The 21,586-nt window shown below is 41.3% G+C and overlaps 1 protein-coding gene across 1 annotated transcript in view; it reads left to right on the top strand.

Annotated features, from left to right (window-relative positions):
• Positions 1-21,586, top strand: part of SPON1 (spondin 1) — a 316,933-nt gene that overhangs the window by 8,773 nt on the left and 286,574 nt on the right. The window contains exon 2 of the mRNA XM_033204547.1: positions 12,672-12,778. Within this exon, the coding sequence (XP_033060438.1) occupies positions 12,672-12,778 (107 nt within the window). The remainder of the gene's footprint in view (positions 1-12,671; positions 12,779-21,586) is intronic.

Genomic DNA, 21,586 nt, shown 5'->3' with positions numbered 1-21,586 from the left:
CAGTGCCTGGGCATAGCAGGCATTAAATCATTATTTGTTGGAAAAAAAAAATAAAGTGTCATTGAAGCCCCAAGAACCCTGGTACAAGCTCTCTAAGAGAGCTGGATGGAGGAAGGGGAAAGTGTTTCTCTCTCAGCCAGAGAGAAAGGTGAGCACCCAAGGGATGGCAGACAGGGGGCAAGGAGCTCTAGGTGGTGGCGGCAGAGAGAAAGGATGCCCAATGCCACAGGGGCATTGGCCAGAGGCAGAGGGCAGATGGCCTGCATCCAGGGTGCAGACCACTAGGAGGGAGGAGAGAGCAGCTTCACGCATGGTGGAAGCAGAAACACTGTTGCTGTGGTGTGAAAAGCAGAGCAACAGCAGGCCAAAGGGCAGAGGCAAGGGGCTGCCAACCTCAGAAACTGACTCTAAGAAACTGGCTCTGAGTATCTGGAGAAGTAGGGCTGAGGGGATTATTGAGCCATCAAACCTAGACACCAATTATTAAAGTGACTTTCCCTGGAACCAGCACGTTGTGGAGTCATTTGTAGTACTTTCCAAACCTGGCTATGCCTTTGGAGAGTGCAAAAACTAAACTAAAATTCAATTTAATTTAAAAAGTTTCCTGGGCCCCACGCTAACAAAAGTCTGGATTCTAGGAATCTTATATTCTTTTTTCTCTCTCTCTCTTTTAAAGGAAAATGGTAAGACACAAAGAAAAGGTGTCCCCTTTCCTATGAGCATGCGTCACCATCACCACTTCTCCGAGTCCCAGCCCCAGTCTCCCACACACATTAGCACCTGGTCACATCATTGCCCTATCTTGTTACTATGGGACACACTCATTTAGTGACCAGTGGAATATCCTCAAAGCCGACACGACTACAGCATTTCCCGCTTGGCAGTAGGGTGATGAGGAGAAGAGAACCATGAGTTTTCCTTAGGTAGCCACACTCACAGACTGGCGAAGCTTGAGCCAGGGCTGATTTGTTTGTACTTCTCTGCCACCAAAGTCTGCCTCCCATGTAACTTTCACACATCTGTCCAAAGTTCTGTTCTTTGGAATCGAGCAAAATGAGGTCTCCCCTGGGCCATATGTCAGCCCTTAAGATGTTTGTGAATAAATAGCTGTTATGGCTTCTCTTCTGACTAAAATGTCCCGTTTCTTTAACCATTCTTTGTGGGTGGCAGTTGCTTGCTCCCTTGTACTTTGTGCCCCAGATGTGGTCTGTTAGGGGCAGGACATGACAGAATGATTATCTCCTTGTCCTGGACATTGTGCTTGTGTGAAGCTTGCCAGGTCTTGTGTTTGCCATTTTGGCAGCTGCGCTGCAGTCTGGAATCACACTGAGCTTGCAGCCAACTCAAATTCTTGCAGTTTTCTGGAAGGCCTGCTTCCCTCTTTAACCTAGACTAGTGAAAATGGTCCTTGAACATAAAATTTGACATGGTTTCTCATTTGATTTAATCTAGCAGGTTTGGATCCATCCCTGTAGCTGTCAGCCATTCGTGAATCTGTATTCGGTCACCAAGTGACTTATTGACATAATCTAATTTTGAATTATCCACAGTGTTGATAAGAAGGTCTTGTAAGTCTTTATCAATGAAGTTGATAAGAATATTGAGCAACTTAAGAGTCTAGGATAGAGCCCTCTGACATTCCTTAGAGTCTTTCCCTAAAGCTGATATTTAGCTAGTTTTGAAGTCAACAGATCTGCTATCATCCCGGTGACATTTACATACGAACTGCCACCCCCACCATAAGCCACCTCAGTTTAGTTCTAAATACTGTTTCCTGAGCCTGCTGGTGATTCTTATAGTTTAGGCAGAATGTTTTCTTTCTTTGCTTCAAAATTATCACCGCAAGTGATAGGAACAAAGTCAACCTAACTAAAACAGAAAAGGGAATGCACTGATTCCCATATTTGCAAAGCCCAGGGGTGGCTCTTACTTCAGGCATAAATGGGTCTAGTGACTCAAATGGGGTCATTCCATCTCTCTCTGTGTCCCCCCTTCCCTCCTTCGCTCTCTATCTTTTTTTGTCCCTCGCTTCCACCTTTTCTGTCTTGCTCATTTCATCCTTAATCTCTTGGCTGTGTTTTGTCCTCATTTTTTCTTACTACAGATAAACTTTCTCCAAATGACAGGGAGGATAGCTGCCAGCAACCTTCAGTGAAAATCCTCTTAGCTCATCCTGTGACTAAAAGAAAAGCCCCTTTCCTTCTAACTACAAACTGAAACATCCCAGGGAAGATTGTGACTAGTCCAGGGTGGGTCACATGCCCAGGGCAATGGCATGGAGATAGACTGGCTCTGGATCACAGTCACTTTTGTGACTTGATATCTGAGGAGGGAGGACGAACTGTGATTGGAAGTCCCGGTGACCACAGGGTCAGAGTAGGGGCAGCAGTGGGGGTCCCCCAGAGCTTCCTGCCCTTGTCCACATTCCCAGATACGTTCTCTTAGCTGACACATCTCTACCTCCCCAGAGGCATCCTTCCCATTATTCCTCCTGCTATCCACATGTTGTTCAGCTCAGGACCCATTCATCTGGCTCTGAGCTGTTCCATCATGAGGTCACACAACGGGGAAAGGATTAACTTTTATTGAGCTGCTGCAGTGCGCTTGATTGCATTATCTCCTTGAATCCTCATGACAAATCCATGAGATGATAATTATGATCCTTATTTCACAGAGGAGACTGATTTATTTTTTAATATATTTTATTGATTTAGCAAATGTTTTTATATACTTCCTATTACCAATTCATTAATTGTCATGATGACAACAGGAGGTACATACTATTAAATATTACTGCGGTTTTATAGGTAAGGACATATAGACAAGGAGAGCTTGAGTAACTTGCCCGAAATTACACATGATAAATGGGAAATTTGAACTAAGTCTGTTAGCTACGTCTGTTTTAGAAAAATGACCCTTACAAATTTAAGTATGCATGATCTTCAGTTTGAATGGGAGAAACTTCATCTCTGCCTGGGGATGCTGAGAGCACTGACCGAAGAAGGCCATCCAGGGAAACAGCATAATCCAACCCCACCATCCTCACCTGCTCACTTTTGGATTATCAGTCTTGCCTTCCAGTCTTCCAGGCCATCACCAGCAAATCTTTTCTTGCCTGATCCTGGCTAGGTGACCTTAATTATTGTGCCAATTTTTTACATAGAAATATATGAGTTGCAGTTCCTCAGAGCTCTGGAAGTTGTGCAGAGTAGAAAGGGGAGCACTGTGACTAATTTAATGCCCCCACAGTCTTTACAACTCCATGTTATAAGTTAAGGCAGAAGCTGAAGTGCATTGTGGTTGAGATGTGTAGCATGAAGACTGGGGCATTTCAATAACACATAGCAGGTGGTTGGCAGGGGCTGGCCATAGGATGGAGCTGGGACTCAGGATCTTCTCGTTGAGGTTGGGGTTCTATTAATAATTCTGAAACCCAAGAGACAGAGTGTGAAGGAAGATGGAACTGGACAAGATCCAATGAGGGTAATAGGCATAGAAGATGAATTTGGGTAATAGTTTATTAGAGTTTTTGTTAGAAGGTTGACACACCAACATTTGAAAGACACAGAAAGCTATTTGGTAATTAGGTAGGGTAAGTGTACCCAAGGATGGAAAGAACTCTGCCCTGGGTCGGGGTTTGAGGCCAGGCTCTATTGTGAAATATCAGCCTTCATATAAATAAGGCAAGCCTTTGTTACTGATGTGGCTTTTAGGGCAAAGCTGTAATTCAATAATTACACAGCCTCCAGCCTGATTTTCCTAAACCATAAATCTGAATATGAAATTTCCTAGCTCAAACCCTTCAGTACTGCATCATCCCCCCACCCAGGCTGATATCCACACTTCTTATCAAGGCATTGAAAGCCTTTGATCATCTTCTCCTTGCTCATCTTCCTCACCAAGCCTTTTATCACACCCTTCCTCCCAGAATGCAACTTATGAAATACAGAATTAGTTCTGGTTTCCAGGACCAAGACTGGCCCATTACGTCTTTCTGCTACATGGGATGCTGTTGCTTCCCTTGTCCACTGGACAAACTCCTATTCCTCATTCAACTTACAACACAAATACAACCTCCCCCTTGAAGCCTCTCCGAATTCACCCAGATAGACGCAGATGTTCTCTCCTCTTCAACCTCAGAACACATTGTTCGTACCTCCATAACACACTTTACATGTTATAAAAAATATCTGTTGATACGTATTTTTCCTCCAGATACTAGATTGTGCTCCTAGAGAGCAGAGGCCATTTCTTTTTTACTCTATCTCCAGGGATGTAGCCCTGAGCTAGTGTAGACCAAATGCTCAGTAAAGATAAAAGGATGAGGGAGGTTGGTATATTGTTCAAGGTAACCCATGGGAACTTTGGGAAAGGGACCAGAATAGGAATGAGAAAACTATGCATTTAAGGTAAATAAAACCTTTTTTGTTCATTCATTCGACAAGTATTTATTGAGCATTTACTATGTGTAAAGTGGTATGCTAGATGCTAAAGATGCAGTGGAGTTCAAGACAGAATTTGTTTCTGCATTCACGGAGAGTACAGGTTATTAGGGGAGACAAGCATTTACCAGAGAGTTTCATAAACACATATTGAACTAACATTGGGTGAGAGGTATTCCAGAAAAGTAAAGAGGTATTGTGTGGGGGTGAAAGGGGCAGGGAGGTCCTCACAGGGCACTCTATTTTGAGTGTCATGGGCTGTAGGAAGCCTTGGTTTATTATAAGGACTTACCCAAATCTCCCCATAACCTGAACTTGTAAGAATTGTCCCCAAAGCCAATTCTCTCCATTGCAATCCTCCCAGTGGTCCTTCACTGGCACCTGCTAGAGTTTTTCTTTGGAGGTTCAATCATTGTTCCTGAGGACCAGCTCTGTGAAACACATTGTTGGATAATCAGGCTGATAAGCATCATGATCTTTTATCATAATCACCAATTTCATCATCATCATCATCATCCCCATTGTCACCATCGTCACTCACCACCATCACCATCACCATCATAACCACTACCACCATCGTTATCATCATCATCCCTTAAAATTCTTGAACATTTTACATGTTCCAGGCACTGGGATAAATATTTATTTAATTCTACATTCCTATAAGAAAGGTAATATCATCAACCTCTTTTTTAAAAATAAGGAAACAGAGAGATTAAGTAATTTACCAGAGATCACATAAGTGGTAGCTCTGGGATTCTAATCCTAAGTGTTTGCTCTTAATCAGTTCCCCGTACGTACTCACAAGATGGCTCTGAATGGAATTCCTTTTTTTTAACTCTTCATAAGCATTTTTCTTTAATTTCTTGGATCTCTTAATAGCCTCTCAGGGGAGGCAATTGGGAGGAGTCATTAGAGAGAAGATTCTATTATTTACTGCCAAGCAGTCATTTTAGGTTATTACTGGGACTCTGAACACACTGCACATTTGTGCCTTTCAGAAGGAAGTTGTATAATGAGGTTCTCTGGAAGGATAGAGTCTCCTCTATTCCTTCAAATTATACTGTGTAACAACATCATCACCAGTGATAATTATGGATTAAAACCCCACACTGAGTTCAGCCTCCAGAGCCTCCATCTCATGTGTTATATTTAATAGGGTAGGGTACAACCTTAGTTTTCTAGAACCTACAGGAATGCAGTATTCTGGGAAGCTGAGTTTATGATTAGCCATTTAAGCACACTGCACAGATATACAAAAGTTTGGATATTTATCATTCAGAAACATTGTTTAAGAATCTTTTAATCAAAATATAACTTACATAAGGAAAAGCTTACAAATCATGGAGTGTGGTGAATTATCACATCTTGAATATACTCATGTAACCAGAACCCAGATCAAGAAACAGATCATGACTAGCTCTTCAGCAGCATCTCTTATGCCGCCTCCATGTTGCACTCCCTGCCTTTCCTGTACATATTACTACTGTCCTGACCTCTAGCACCATGAATTACTTTGCCTGTTTTTGGGCTTTATGTAAATATATATAAATGTAATCATACCATTTGTATTCTCTTGTGCCTGTCTTCTGTCACTCGAGATTATGTTTGTGAGAATTATCCATGTTGCATGTGGCAGTATGTGTTCATTTTCATGACTATGAGGCATTTGGTTATAAGAATATGCCACAATTTATATACCCATTCTAGGGCTGATGGGCATTTGAGTATTTCCACTTGGATGCTCCTACAAATAACATTACTGTTAATATTCTTATAGGTATCTTTGGTGCACATATATACGCATTTCTGTTGATTTAAGATGGTATTGCTGGGTGATAGGGTAAGAGTATGTTCAGCTTCAGTAAACATTGCCAAAGAATTTAGCAGCAAAATTGCTAATTTTCACTTCCATCAACAGTGTGTGAAAGTTCTAGTTAACATCACTGGATATTGTTAATTCTTTTAAATGTATCCAAACTGGTAGATATGCAGTACTATTTCATTGTAGATTTAATTTTTATTTCCCTATTGACTAATGAGGTTGAGAGCCTTTGCATATGTTTATTGGCCATTGGGCACCTTCTTTTGTGAAGTATTAGTTTGTGCATTTGTCTTTCTTTTTTTTTCTTCTGTTGGGTTGTCTGTCTCTTTCTTATTGATCCGAAAGACTTCTTTATATATTTTGGATATATAAAGTCGGTTTCTGGTTATATGGTTGCAAATGTCTTCTTTGACACTGTGACTTCTTCACTCTTAATGGTATCTTTTGACGAGCAAAAGTTTGATATCACTCCATTTATATATCTTCTTTATTGTCAGTGCTTTTTTTTGCTCTATGTGAGAAATCTTTCTTACTCCAAGGTCATTCGCATCTTATTTCATGCTGCCTTCTTTTTTTTTTTTTTTTTTATTATACTTTAAGTTCTAGGGTACATGTGCATAACGTGCAGGTTTGTTACATATGTATACTTGTGCCATGTTGGTGTGCTGCACCCATCAACTCGTCAGCACCCATCAATTCGTCATTTATATCAGGTATAACTCCCAATGCAATCCCTCCCCCCTCCCCCCTCCCCATGATAGGCCCCGATGTGTGATGTTCCCCTTCCCGAGTCCAAGTGATGTCATTGTTCAGTTCCCACCTATGAGTGAGAACATGCGGTATTTGGTTTTCTGTTCTTGTGATAGTTTGCTGAGAATGATGGTTTCCAGCTGCATCCATGTCCCTACAAAGGACGCAAACTCATCCTTTTTTATGGCTGCATAATATTCCATGGTGTATATGTGCCATATTTTCTTAATCCAGTCTGTCACAGATGGACATTTGGGTTGATTCCAAGTCTTTGCTATTGTGAATAGTGCTGCAATAAACATACGTGTGCATGTGTCTTTATAGCATCATGCTGCTTTCTTAAAACTTTGTTTTACTTTTCACATTTAGCTCTACAATCTATGTGGAATTTACTCTGTGTATTATGTGAGTTAAGGGCCAAGATTTACCTTTTTCTACACAGTCATTCAGTTGTCCTAGCACCACTTACTGAAAAGATTATCTTTTCTCCATTGCTCTGATGTTTTAGGTTGGTGCAAAAGTAATTGTGGTTTTTGCCATGGTAAAACCATTAATGGCCAAAACTGCAATTACTTTTGGACCAACTTAATATATCCTTTGTCATAAATCAAGCTTCTGTATATTTGTGGAACTTTCCTGGACCCTAAACTGGTCAACTGGCCCATTTTTCTTACTTTGCTGTAGTCCACTGGCTTAGTTTCTGTAGCTGCATAAGTCTTGATATCTGGAAGTATAAGCCCTTCAATTTTGCACTTCTTTCATTAAGATTGTCTTGGACAATCTTGGCCCTTTGAATTTCCATATAAATTTTAGAACCAGCTTGTCAATATCACAACGAGCATACTGAGATTTTAATTTAGATTGATGAAACCGATAGATCAATTTGAGGATCATTGACATCTTTAGCAATACTAAGCCAACCAGTCTATGAACACTCAAGTAAATTTAATTGCACATCAACTCTGCACTGGTCACTGTGCTGAGCTCAGATGGGTTCTTACCCTTGAAGGTCTTACAAATGTGAAAACAAACACATAAACACAAAATATAATCTAATTTGATACTCTTTTCACTGATAATAATGAGTTCATATTTACTAAGGACTTTACATATATTACTTCATTTATACCTTGCACTGATACTTCGAGGTAAGTGCTGTTACTATGCCTATTATTATGTAGGTATTTTTAATTCCAGTAGGGTCCAAGAGAAAGAGCACCCAAGTCTTTCTGGGGAAATCAGAGGAAACATCACACAAAGGGTGGAGATTTGGCTGATTTCTGAAGTTTGCCAGGAATGGAGTAGCTTGACCATTCAAAGGTATATGAGTAGCATGTGAAAAAATACAATAGGGCGACATGACACAGATTTTGGGAAACTTCTAGAGAGTGAATCCAAGGATTGAAATGTGGTATGGCAGGGGAATGGGAGCATGGTTAGTGAAGCTGGACAGGCAGAGCCTGAGGGCTTCTTGGTCTATGGAGTTTGATCTTTTTCCTGAAGGCAGTGGCTGTGGAGCAGGGATTATCTGTCTTGCATTGGGTTCCCTGGAGGCTGATTGTATTTATTTCCTAGGACTGCTGTACAAATTACCATAAATTGGTGACTTGAAACAACATACATTTATTCTCTCATATTTCTGGAGGCTAGACATCTGAAATCAAGGTATCTGGTGGTGGTGTTTGCTTCTGGAGGGCTCTGAGAGAAAGTTGGTTCCATGCCTCTCACCTAGCTTCTGGTGGTTGTCAACAGGCCTTAGCTTTCTGCAGCTTGTAAATGCATGGCTCTAATATCTGCCTCTGTCATCTTGTGGCATTCTTCCCTGTGTGTCTCTGTGTCTTTTCTTATAGGGACATAAGTCATATGAGATTTAGGGCCCACCCAAATCCAGCATTACCTCATCTTAACAACCTGCATCTGCAAAGACCCTATTTCCAAATGAGGTCACATTCCCAAGTATGGGTTAGAACTTCAGCATATCTTAAATCATAACACAAGCCTCAGATGAGGATTTAGATGCAAGTGATTTTTTTTTTTTTTTTTTTTTTTTTTTTTTGAGACGGAGTCTCGCTCTGTCGCCCAGGCTGGAGTGCAGTGGCCGGTTCTCGGCTCACTGCAAGCTCCGCCTCCCGGGTTCATGCCATTCTCCTGCCTCAGCCTCCTAGTAGCTGGGACTACAGGCGCCCGCCACCTCGCCCAGCTAGTTTTTTGTATTTTTTAGTAGAGACGGGGTTTCACCGTGTTAGCCAGGATGGTCTCGATCTCCTGACCTCGTGATCCGCCCGTCTCGGCCTCCCAAAGTGCTGGGATTACAGGCTTGAGCCACCGCGCCCGGCCGCAAGTGATTCTTTTAAGGAAGTGCTCCCAGGGGAAACTAGTAAGAGAGTGGGGGAAGCAGGATAGCGACTGGAAAGGTGTCCTGCCAGCCTGTGATCCCATGCATGTTCCCTTCAGGTAGTTTCTGTCGGATCCTGCGGGGCCATTTTGGAGTGTAAAGTGCCTCTAAGAATTGTACTCACCTGTGCAAGGCAGCTGAATCTTTCATCTTGGGCAGAGTAGGCTCTGGTAACCTGAGGACCAGGGACACAACTTAAGAGCCACAGGTGCTGGCCGTGGGAAGCAGAAATATATTAGTGCCAGGGTCACATTAAAATGGTAAAAAGGCATTTGAAGAAATCTGGATGGAGTATCCTTACTGTTTGTTGCTTTGTCTTCTGTTCCCCTCCCTCCAGAATTGTGTATAATGGCCTCGAAGACCACCCACCCTCACCCTAGAGAATCCAAGACTGCTTTTTGGTTGTCTCTCTGTCCTTCAGAGATTCCCAGCTCTGTCCCCTGACAGCATAACCACCATTTTTTTGCTTGACACTGAGCACCACACTTTTCTTACTCTTCTTTGCTTTATTGTGCTTTTTTTCCCCTCCATTCCTTCTTTTCTTTCTTTTTTCTTTTTTTTTTTTTTGTGTGTGACAGAGTCATGCTCTGTCGCCCAGGCTGGAGTGCAGTGGTGTAATCTCGGCTCACTGCAACCTCCGCCTCCCGGGTTCCAGCAATTCTCCTGCCTCAGCCTCATGAGTAGCTGGGATTACCAAGTGGTGTGCCACCAAGCCTGGCTAATTTTTTATATCTTTAGTAAAGATGGGGTTTCACCATGTTGGCCAGGCTGGTCTTGAACTCCTGGCCTCAAGTGATCCACTCACCTCAGCCTCCCAGAGTGCTGGGATTACAGGCATGAGCTGCTGTGCCCAGCCCCTTCTTTTTTTCTATCTGATCTTTTCTAGACATGAGTAGCTCCTTTACATTTGTAGGATGAACCGGCCAATCACAGCATGTCATTTACCTTCTTTATGTCTTAGAGTTCTTTGCTGTGTCATTCTGTTGGTGGCTTAGGGGCAGCCACTACATTATCCAAGATAGTGGTTTTATTTGTTGGAGCTTTAGGGCACTTCATTTTCGGGGCTAAAACTAGTTTAAGGAATTTGGAAGACTAAATGCTCCTCTTAGATAGGAGGCTCCATATCATATTCACAAATATTATATGTCAAATGAATTGATTTTTTAAAGTTTAAAAACTTAATAATCAGTCAATATTTGTGGAAGATCCGTAACATGATGAATATATTCAGTTTGTGAAGCCATGGGTAGAGTGTTAAACTGGGAGAGTGGGCCTTCAATTCTGACCCTAAGTTGCCACTGGATGATTTTATGATCTTAGGTGTGTCTGTTGACCTTTCTATGTGTTACTTTCCTATCCATGAAATTGGAGGGCTGAATTAGAAGATACTTGAGATCTCTTGAAGTTCTAATAGTCTGTAATTCCATATCTAATGTCCAGAATCTTAGCACTTTTATGCAGGCCATAAAGTAATTTAAATACCAATTTACATCAATTTAAAGAAACTTGAATTGAATGTCTATTAGATGCCAGGCTCTGTGCTAGGTTCTAGGGATAAAAAGAGAATGAAAACCCAGCCCCTCTCCTGTATTAGCACAGTCCAGTGGAGAAGGTGAACCAACAAAGAATTGCAATTTAGTACAAAAAAATGCTGCAAAAAAAGATTTCCATCTCAGGAGACTAGGGGTCCAATGAGGGGGAGGACTGCCATTGCCTTGTTGAGAAGGCCCTTGAGCTAGATTTGTTTTTTTTTTTTTTGAGACGGAGTCTCACTCTGTCACCCAGGCTGGAGTGTAATGGTGCAATTGTGGCTCACTGCAAGCTCCACCTGCTGGGTTCACGCCATTCTCCTGCCTCAACCTCCCAAGTAGCTAGGACTACAGGCGCCCACCACCACGCCCGGCTAATTTTTTCTATTTTTAGTAGAGATGGGGTTTCACTGTGTTAGCCAGGATGGTCTCGAACTCATGACCTTGTGATCCGCCCACCTCAGCCTCCCAAAGTGCTGGGATTACAGGCATGAGCCACCGTGCCTGGCCGAGCTAGATTTTAATGGAAAAATCGTTCCCTGGGTAGACATGTAGGAAGGAAGAGTATAACAGACTTATAATTCCAGCTGCTGTAACAGGTGACCCTCCACAACATAAGTTTATTTCCAGCTCATGCAAAGTATAGTATGGATGTTTCTGGCCAGTAGGTGATTTTCCACGGGTTTGTTTAAAATCCCCAGTTTCCTTCCCTCTTGTGGTTCCATGGCCCTCCTGGGACATCAGAGTCTTCTGCTGGACCCTGAATTAAGCAGGCAGAGGCAAGAGAGTGAGACTGCAGGGTCATGTGGAAAGTTCGTACAGGTCAGGCTTGGAAGTAGAGTATAGCAGTACTCCCTTATCCGAGGTTTTGCTTTCTGTGGTTTCAGTTACCTGCAGTAAACTGTGGTCCAAAACTATTAATTGGAAAATTCCAAAAATAAACAATTCATAAGTTTTACATTGCATGCTGTTTTGAGTATTGTTATAATGATTGTGTCTTATTAGTTATTGTTGATCTCCTACTGTGCCTAATTTATAAATTAAACTTTATCATAGATACATATGTATGTATGTATGTATATATAGGAAAACCATCGTAAGCATAGGGTTTGGTACTATCCATTATTTCAGGCATCCACTTGGGGTCTTGGCATGTGTCTTGGCCTTATCTGCAGGGGGCTACTGTATACCATGTCTGTCCATCACTTCCACTGGCAGAACTTGGTTATAAAGCTGACGTAACTGCAAAGGAGGCTGGGAAATGTGGTGTAGCTGAGTTTCCACAAACAAAACGAAATATATTTTGAAGAACGCACAGCAGCCTCTGCCACAAAGGTCATCCTACAGGATTTTGTGCTGTGAAGAACTAGTTTTCTCTTGGGCCAGTCTAATGGAAGTGTAATGTTAGACAATTGTCAAGATTGAGTTTCTGACCAGGGACTATCTTTATCAAATTGTGGTTATTGGGAGAGAGCTCACCACATCCCTGGTTGATGCAAGAATCTCTAAGTAAGATAGCAGCTCAGATATTTAACAGGTTCTGAAATGTAAGAGGGAGCTGGGTAAAGAGGTTAAGAGTTCTCAAATCAATGGATGAAGGCCTCACCACTGTCCACGGCCTCTGTAACCCACAGGTCTGGGATATTGATGGAGAACTCAGGTCTATCCCATTTGAAAATGGACAATAATTGATTCTTATACTTAAAACCTGCTTTCTTTTCTCTCTGCAGTAACACTTTCAGCTGCTCCTCCCTCCTACTTCAGAGGATTCACATTAATTGCCCTCAAAGAGAACAGAGAGGGTGATAAGGAAGAAGACCATGCTGGGACCTTCCAGGTAAGACCCTGCCTGGGCTTATTCAGTGGCCCTCCCTGCCCTGGGAGGCAGAGGCTGGAGAGGTACAAGTGTCTCAGGTGGCTTCCCATGCAGTCCCTTGACCTTTGGCCAGCTGGGCCAGGTCCATTTGAAAGGGTCATCATAAAGCAAGCAGCAAATGATGCACACCTATCTGAGCAAGGTTGGCCACTAGGCAGGCCTTGCTTTGTCTCAGCAGATCACAGGGCTCTTCTCTGGGCCCACAATGTCCTTCAGCAGCCAAGCGTGGGGAGAGCACTTGGAGCCCTGGCTAGGCCTGGCTGTTCGCCTGCACAGGCATTTCGTGATTGACTGGTTAATTCTCAAGTCTAAACGGAACAAGAGCTCGGGACCGCCAGGTTGGAGGGATTTCAAAGCACAGGAGAAGGACTATTAAGGGAATGTAGAGATTGATTTATGGGGGAAGATTAAAAGAATTAAACATGCTTTACTTGGCCAAATGAACAGGGCCGAGTTTAAGAGGTGGTAATGGTCTTTAAATGTCAGTCCTCACAGAACACCCTCCTCAAGGGGAGGCTTACGTTTGACTCTGCATGAAAGGGCACAGTAAGACAAAAGTGGGTCAAGAAAAGAAAGGGAATCGCACAGACAAGGACCTCGACAGTGAGTCATATTTCACTGTGGAATATTCTTCCAAGGGAAGTGGTAGGAACGTCATCCCCTTTCAGAGGTTTAGAAGAGAGTCGGCAAGTTGTCAGAACACATCCCAGAAGACTGGAGGGATCCTAGGAGGAGGCCTGGCCAAATTTGCTGTAATTAATTCTCATCTCAGATTTCCATTATTCTGGAATTCATTTTTATCTTGCATTTGCAAACTAAGAAGAAAAAAACTCAAGAAGAATACTTATACCCATAGCTGGCTGCTGGCGACTCTGGTACAATTTGTGGGCTCCGTGGAGGACCCTGACGCAAATACCTCCCTTATCCAAAGGCGTCTTTCAATCCTTGTGGCCAGGTTGTGATTTTTAATCCTGTGATTTAAATTATTTTTCTGCTTTCTAGGATTCTAGGTTTTGGGCCTAGTGAGATTTAATTCCACACTCACTGTAATGTCCTTCTATGGCAAGGAACCTCTTGGCATGTATCTGAAAGGGTGACCCAATAATAATACTAGCAACAGCCAATATTTGTTGGGTACATACCATATGCCAGACACTATGCTAAGTGCTTTACTTAATCTTAGTTTATCCTGTCTTTGTTTAATTAGTTTATTTTTGTTTAATTCTCAAAACAACCCTAGTACATATGAACTATTATCCCCATTGTTGGTCCAGGAAATTGAAACTAGAGAAATTAAATCACTTGCCTAAGCTTGTTTAGTGCTTGTTTTAGTCCATTTTGTGTTTCTATAACGAAACACCTGACACTAGGTAATTTATAAACAACAGAAGTTTATTTCGCTCACTTGACATGAGACTGGGAAGTCTCACATCAAGGCGCCTGCATCTTATGAGGGCCTTCTTCCTGCATTATCCCATGGGGAAAGGCAGAAGGGTAAAAGAAGATGCGAGCAAGAGGGGGCCGAACTCACCTTTATAACAAATTCACTCTCAAGATAACTAACCCACTCCCGTGATAACTACAATCCATTCACAAAGGTAGAGCCATCACGACTTCACCTCTTATTAGACCCTACCTCTCAACACTGTTGCACTGGGGATTAAGTTTCCAACACATAAACTTTGGGGGACACGTTCAAACCATAGCAGCACTGTTCTGGCTAAATTCAGTAAGTCGATAGTCCTCTCTGACTCACAGTTGTTTCTGCTCAGCTTAATCCTTGTTCTTGCAACTGATTGGTGAATACAGGGCCCTGCTGATAGTGGGCAGTGCATAAATATTTGCTCAATGAGTGGATGAACATTTGACTCTTTCTCCTAGTGTCCATACCTCAGTCCTATTTGGGACTGTTGTAGAACTCCTATCTCTGTATGCATCCTCCCTCCTTTCTCCTCTTGGAGCTTCAGACGTCCTCTCTTGTTACACAACAGTGGTTCTCAGAATGCAGTCTCAGGACCAGCAGCATCAGCAACACCTGGGAACTCGTTAGAAATGCAAAATCTCAACCCTATCCAGACTTACTGAATCAGAAACTCTGAGGGTGGGGCCCCCATAACCTGTGTTTTAACAAGCCTTCAGGGTGAATCTGGTGCATGCTTAGATTTGGGACCCATGATTCTAATGAGACATAGACTAGCCCATCTAATGGGACGTCCTCCATCATTACGTCAATACATCTGTCTGTTCCTATCTATCATTGTTTCCACCAGCCCTAAGAGGGATCAAAGTGGGATAAGAATATGAAAATGCCTAGCATATGATAATGACAATAGCTAACACTTAAAAAGTGCTTGTGTGCCAGATACTGTTCTGAGTGTTTTACATTTGTTAACTGAGTTTATCCTCAGAGTGACATGATGAGGTAAGCATTATTATCCTATTTTCCACAGAAGAGAAACTTGTGGCAAAGAACAACTAAGTAACTTTCCTAAGATACCCAGCTCTAAGTGATAAAGCTGGGGTTCAAACCCCAGCAGTCTATCTCTGGGTACCTGCCTGTGACCACTGTGTATGCCATCTCTCAATATATACCTGTCAAATGAAGAAATAAGGGCCCACTATGACTTTTATGACAGTCTCTGTGCCAGGTGCTTTATATGTTAGCCTTTTTTTCCCCTTAATCTTGTAGCAACCTTGTGTGGTCAGTATTGTTATCTTCATTTTTCAGATGATGAAACTGAGTCCCCAAGGAGTTCAGTAAGTTCACCAAGACAGTCCAGCATCTCAAGGTCAAAACACTGTGCCACTGTGCCAGTTTCTTATTTCTCAAACAACCCTAGTACATATCTCCTCATCCCTGCCCTACCCTTGTGCCATCAAAATGCATACTCCACTTGGGTTCCAATTGTCTCAGAGATTTGGGGGAAGGAATCATAGCCCATGCCCCTCGTCTTACCTCTCCTGCTCCTATGATATGTGGCCCCCATGCTGTCCCTTCCAAATCTATCATGAAAGTATTTTCTCTCGGGACCAAAGCTGTTATCTTTGAAGTCATTGATTTATTCAGCAGCATTCGTTGAGTGCCTGCTGGGTGCTAGGCACTGGGGATAGGGTGGTGAAGAAAACAGAGATAGTCCTCATGAAGTCTAAGGAGTCTTCCTTGTCATCATCCCATAAACTGACCTCTGCTGCTGAAGGATGTGCAGAAAGTCAACAAGTCATCCATTGAAACATAAGCAAACTATATATATATATATATTTATTTATAGTGATTTAACAAATAGATATAGCTTTTGTTTAACACCTTTACTGCAAATATGATGACTTTGAGGTCTTAACAACAACCACAAAATTCTAATACTGATTCATCGGTACATAATATTTAACATATTTGTTGGATACGTGTGATATTGTTATATATATAGAATGTGTAATGATCAAGTCAAATATTTGAGGTATCCCATCACTTTGAATATTTATCATTTCTATGTGTTAAGAGCAGTTCAAATCCTCTCTTCTTGCTACTTTGAAATACACAATACATTGTTGTTAACTATAGTCACTATGAATATCCTTTTTTTTTTTTTAAGTTCTGGGTTACATGTGCAGAACGTGCAGTTTTGCTACATAGGTATACATGTGCCATGGTGGTTTGCTGCACCCATAAACCCGTCACCTACATTAGGTATTTCTCCTAATGTTATTCCTCCCCTAGTCCCCCACCCCCCCGACAGGCCCTGGTGTGTGATGTTCCCCTCCCTCTGTCCATATGTTCTCATTGTTCAACTCTCACTTATAGTGCGAACATGCGGTGTTTGGTTTACTGTTCTTGTGATAGTTTGCTGAGAATGATGGTTTCCCCCCGACTTATGGCTGCATAGTATTCCATGGTGTATATGTGCCACACTTTCTTTTTCCAGTCTATTATTGATGGACATTTGGGTTGGTTCCAAGTCTTTGCTATTGTGAATAGTGCCACAGTAAATATATGTGTGTATGTGACTTTAGAGTAGAATGATTTATAATCCTTTGGATGTATACCCAGTAATGGGATCACTGGGTCAAATGGTATTTCTAGTTCTAGGTCCTTGAGGAATCACCACACTGTCTTCCACAATAGTTGAACTAATTTACCGTCCCACCAATAGTGTAAAAGCATTCCTATTTCTCTACATCCTCTCCAGCATCTGTTGTTTCCTGACATTTTAATGATTGCCATTCTAACTGGTGTGAGATGGTATCTCATTGTGGTTTTGATTTGCATTTCTCTAATGACCAGTGATGTTCAGCATTTTTTTTCATGTGTCTGTTGGCTGCATAAATGTCTTCTTTTGAGAAGTGTCTGTTCCTATCCTTTGCCCACTTTTTGATGGGGTTGTTTGTTTTTTTCTTGTAAATTTGTTTATGTTCTTTGTAGATTCTGGATATAAGCCCTTTGTCAGATGGATAGATTGCAAAAATTTTCTCCCATTCTGTAGGTTGCCTGTTTACTCTGATGATAGTTTCTTTTGCTGTGCAGAAGCTCTTTAGTTTAATGAGATCCCATTTGTCAATTTTGACTTTTGTTACCATTGCTTTTGGTGTTTTAGACATGAAGTCTTTGCCCATGCCTATGTCCTGAATGGTATTGCTCAGGTTTTCTTCTAGGATCTTTATGGTCCTAGGTCTGATGTTTAAGTTTCTGATCCATACTGAGCTGATTTTTGTATAAGGTGTAAGGAAGAGGTCCAGTTTCAGTTTTCTGCATAGAGCTAGCCAGTTTTCCCAACATTTATTAAATAGGGAATCTTTTCCCCATTGCTTATTTGTGTCAGGTTTGTCAAAGATCAGATGGTTGTAGATATGTGGTGTTATTTCCAAAGCCTCTATTCTGTTGCATTGGCCTATATATCTGTTTTGGTACCAGTATCATGCTGTTTTGGTTACTGTAGCCTTGTAGTATAGTTTGAAGTCAGGTAGCATGATGCCTCCAGCATTGTTCTCCTTGCCCAGGATTGTCTTGGCTATTGCGGGCCCTATTTTGGTTCCATGTGAAGTTTAAAGTAGTTTTTTCCAATTCTGTGAACAAAGTCAGTGATAGCTTGATGGGGATAGCATTGAATCTATAAATTACTTTGGGCAGTATGGCCATTTTCATGTTATTGACTCTTCCTATCCATGAGCATGGAATGTTTTCCCATTTGTTTGTGTCCTCTCTTTTGTCCTTGAACAGTAGTTTGTAGTTCTTGAAGAGGTCCTTCACATCCCTTATAAGTTCCTATTCCTAGGTATTTTGTTCTCTTACTAGTAATTGTGAATGGGAGTTCACTCATGATTTGGCGTTCTGTTACTGGTGTCTAGGAATGCTTGTGATTTTTACACATTGATTTTGTATCCTGAGACTTTGCTGAAGTTGCTTATCAGTTTAAGGAGATTTTTGGCTGAGACAATGGGGTTTTATAAATACACAAACATGTCATATGCAAACAGAGACAATTTGACTTCCTCTCTTCCTATTTGAATACCCTTTATTTCTTTCTCTTTTCTGATTGCCCTGACCAGAACTTCCAATACTATGTTGAATAGATGCGGAGAGAGAAAGCATCCTTGCCTGTGCCGGTTTTCAAAGGGAATGCTTCCAGTTTTTGCCCATTTACTATGATATTGGCTGTGGGTTTGCCATAAATAGCTCCTATTATTTTGAGATATGTTCCATCAATACCTAGTTTATTGAGAGTTTTTAGCATGAAGGTGTGTTGAATTTTATTGAAGGTCTTTTCTGTATCTATTGAGATAATCTTGTGTTTTTTGTCATTGGTTCTGTTTATGTGATGGATTATATTCACTGATTTGCATATGTTGAACCAGCCTTACATCCCAGGTATGAAGCTGGCTTGATCGTGGTGGATAAGCTTTTAGATCTGCTGCTGGGTTTGGTTTGCCAGTATTTTATTGAGTATTTTCACATCAATGTTCATCAGAGATGTAGGCCTGAAATGTTCTTTTTCTGTTGTGTCTCTGTCAGGTTTTGGTATCAGGATGATGCTGGCCTCATAAAATGAGTTAGGGAGGATTCTTTCTTTTTCTATTGTTTGGAATAGTTTCAGAAGGAATGGTACCAGCTCCCCTTTGTACCTCTGGTAGAATTCAGCTGTGAATCCGTCTGGTCCTGAACTTTTTTTGGTTGATAGGCTATTACTGCCTCAATTTCAGAACTTGTTATTGGTTTATTCAGGAATTCAGCTTCTTCCTGGTTTAGACTTGGGAGGGTTTATGTGTCCAGGAATTTATTCATTTCTTCTAGATGTTCTAGCTTATTTGCATAGAGGTGTTTATAGTATTCTCTGATGATAGGTTGTATTTCTGTGGGATCAGTAGTGATATCCCCTATATCATTTTTTATTGCATCTATTTGATTCTACTCTCTTTTCTTTACTAGTCTGGCGAGCAGTCTATCTATTTTGTTGATCTTTTCAAACAGCCAGCTCCTGGATTCGTTGATTTTATTTTTAAATTTTTTATTTTTTTATTTTTTTTTATTATACTTTAAGTTCCAGGGTACATGTGCACAACGTGCAGGTTTGTTACATATGTATACTTGTGCCATATTGGTGTGCTGCACCCATCAACTCGTCAGCACCCATCAACTCGTCATTTACATCAGGAATAACTCCAAATGCCATCCCTTCCCTCTCCCCCCTCCCCATAATAGGCTCTGGTGTGTGATGTTCCCCTTCCAGAGTCCAAGTGATCTCATTGTTCAATTCCCACCTATGAGTGAGAACATGTGGTGTTTGGTTTTCTGTTCTTGCGATAGTTTGCTGAGAATGATGGTTTCCAGCTGCATCCATGTCCCTACAAAGAACACGAACGCATCGTTTTTTATGGCTGCATAGTATTCCATGGTGTATATGTGCCACATTTTCTTAATCCAGTCTGTCATTGATGGACATTTGGGTTGATTCCAAGTCTTTGCTATTGTGAATAGTGCCGCAATAAACATACGTGTGCATGTGTCTTTATAGCAGCATGATTTATAAACCTTTGGGTATATACCCAGTAATGGGATGGCTGGGTCATATGGCATTTCTAGTTCTAGATGCTTGAGGAATCGCCATACTGTTTTCCACAATGGTTGAACCAGTTTACAATCCCACCAACAGTGTAAAAGTGTTCCTATTTCTCCACATCCTCTCCAGCACCGGTTGTTTCCTGACTTTTTAATGATTGCCATTCTAACTGGTGTGAGATGGTATCTCATTGTGGTTTTGATTTGCATTTCTCTGATGGCCAGTGCTGATGAGCATTTTTTCATGTGCCTGTTGGCTGTATGAATGTCTTTTGAGAAATGTCTCTTCATAGCCTTTGCCCACATTTTGATGGGGTTGTTTGTTTTTTCTCGTAAATTTGTTTGAGTTCTTTGTAGGTTCTGGATATTAGCCCTTTGTCAGATGAGTAGATTGCAAAAATTTTCTCCCATTCTGTAGGTTGCCTGTTCACTCTGATGGTAGTTTCTTTTGCTGTGCAGAAGCTCTTTAGTTCAATTAGATCCTATTTGTCAATTATGGCTTTTGTTGCCATTGCTTTTGGTGTTTTAGACATGAAGTCCTTGCCCATGCCTATGTCCTGAATGGTATTACCCAGGTTTTCTTCTAGGGTTTTAATGGTTTTAGGTCTAACATTTAAGTCTCTAATCCATCTTGAATTAACTTTCATATAAGGAGTAAGGAAAGGATCCAGTTTCAGCTTTCTACTTATGGCTAGCCAATTTTCCCAGCACCATTTATTAAATAGGGAATCCTTTCCCCATTTCTTGTTTTTCTCAGGTTTGTCAAAGATTAGATGGTTGTAGATGTGTGGTATTATTTCTGAGGACTCTGTTCTGTTCCACTGGTCTATATCTCTGTTTTGGTACCACTACCATGCTGTTTTGGTTACTGTAGCCTTGTAGTATAGTTTGAAGTCAGGTATCGTGATGCCTCCAGCTTTGTTCTTTTGACTTAGGATTGTCTTGGCAATGCAGGGTCTTGTTTGGTTCCATATGAACTTTAAAGCCGTTTTTTTCCAATTCTGTGAAGAAAGTCATTGGTAGCTTAATGGGGATGGCATTGAATCTATAACTGACCTTGGGCAGTATGGCCATTTTCATGTTATTGATTCTTCCTATCCATGAGCATGGTATGTACTTCCATTTGTTTGTGTCCTCTTTTATTTTACTGAGCAGTGGTTTGTAGTTCTCCTTAAAAAGGTCCTTTACATCCCTTGTGAGTTGGATTCCTAGGTATTTTATTCTCTTTGAAGCAATTGTGAATGGAAGTTCATTCATGATTTGGCTCTCTGTTTGTCTGTTACTGGTGTATAAGAATGCTTGTGATTTTTGCACATTGATTTTGTATCCTGAGACTTTGCTGAAGTTGCTTATCAGCTTAAGGAGATTTTGGGCTGAGACAATGGGGTTTTCTAAATATACAATCATGTCATCTGCAAACAGGAACAATTTGACTTCTTCCTTTCATAACTGAATACCCTTGATTTCTTTCTCTTGCCTGATTGCCCTAGCCAGAACTTCCAACACTATGTTGAATAGGAGTGGTGAGAGAGGGCATCCCTGTCTTGTGCCAGTTGTCAAAGGGAATGCTTCCAGTTTTTGCCCATTCAGTATGATATCAGCTGTGGGTTTGTCATAAATAGTTCTTAGTATTTTGAGATACGTTCCATCAATACCGAATTTATTGAGAGTTTTTAGCATGAAGGGCTGTTGAATTTTGTCAAAGGCCTTTTCTGCATCTA

This window comes from Trachypithecus francoisi, unplaced genomic scaffold (genome assembly GCF_009764315.1).
Source record: "Trachypithecus francoisi isolate TF-2019V2 unplaced genomic scaffold, Tfra_2.0 Lachesis_group8, whole genome shotgun sequence".
Taxonomy (NCBI): Eukaryota; Metazoa; Chordata; class Mammalia; order Primates; family Cercopithecidae; genus Trachypithecus; species Trachypithecus francoisi.
This window is presented reverse-complemented; position numbering and strand designations above follow the sequence as displayed.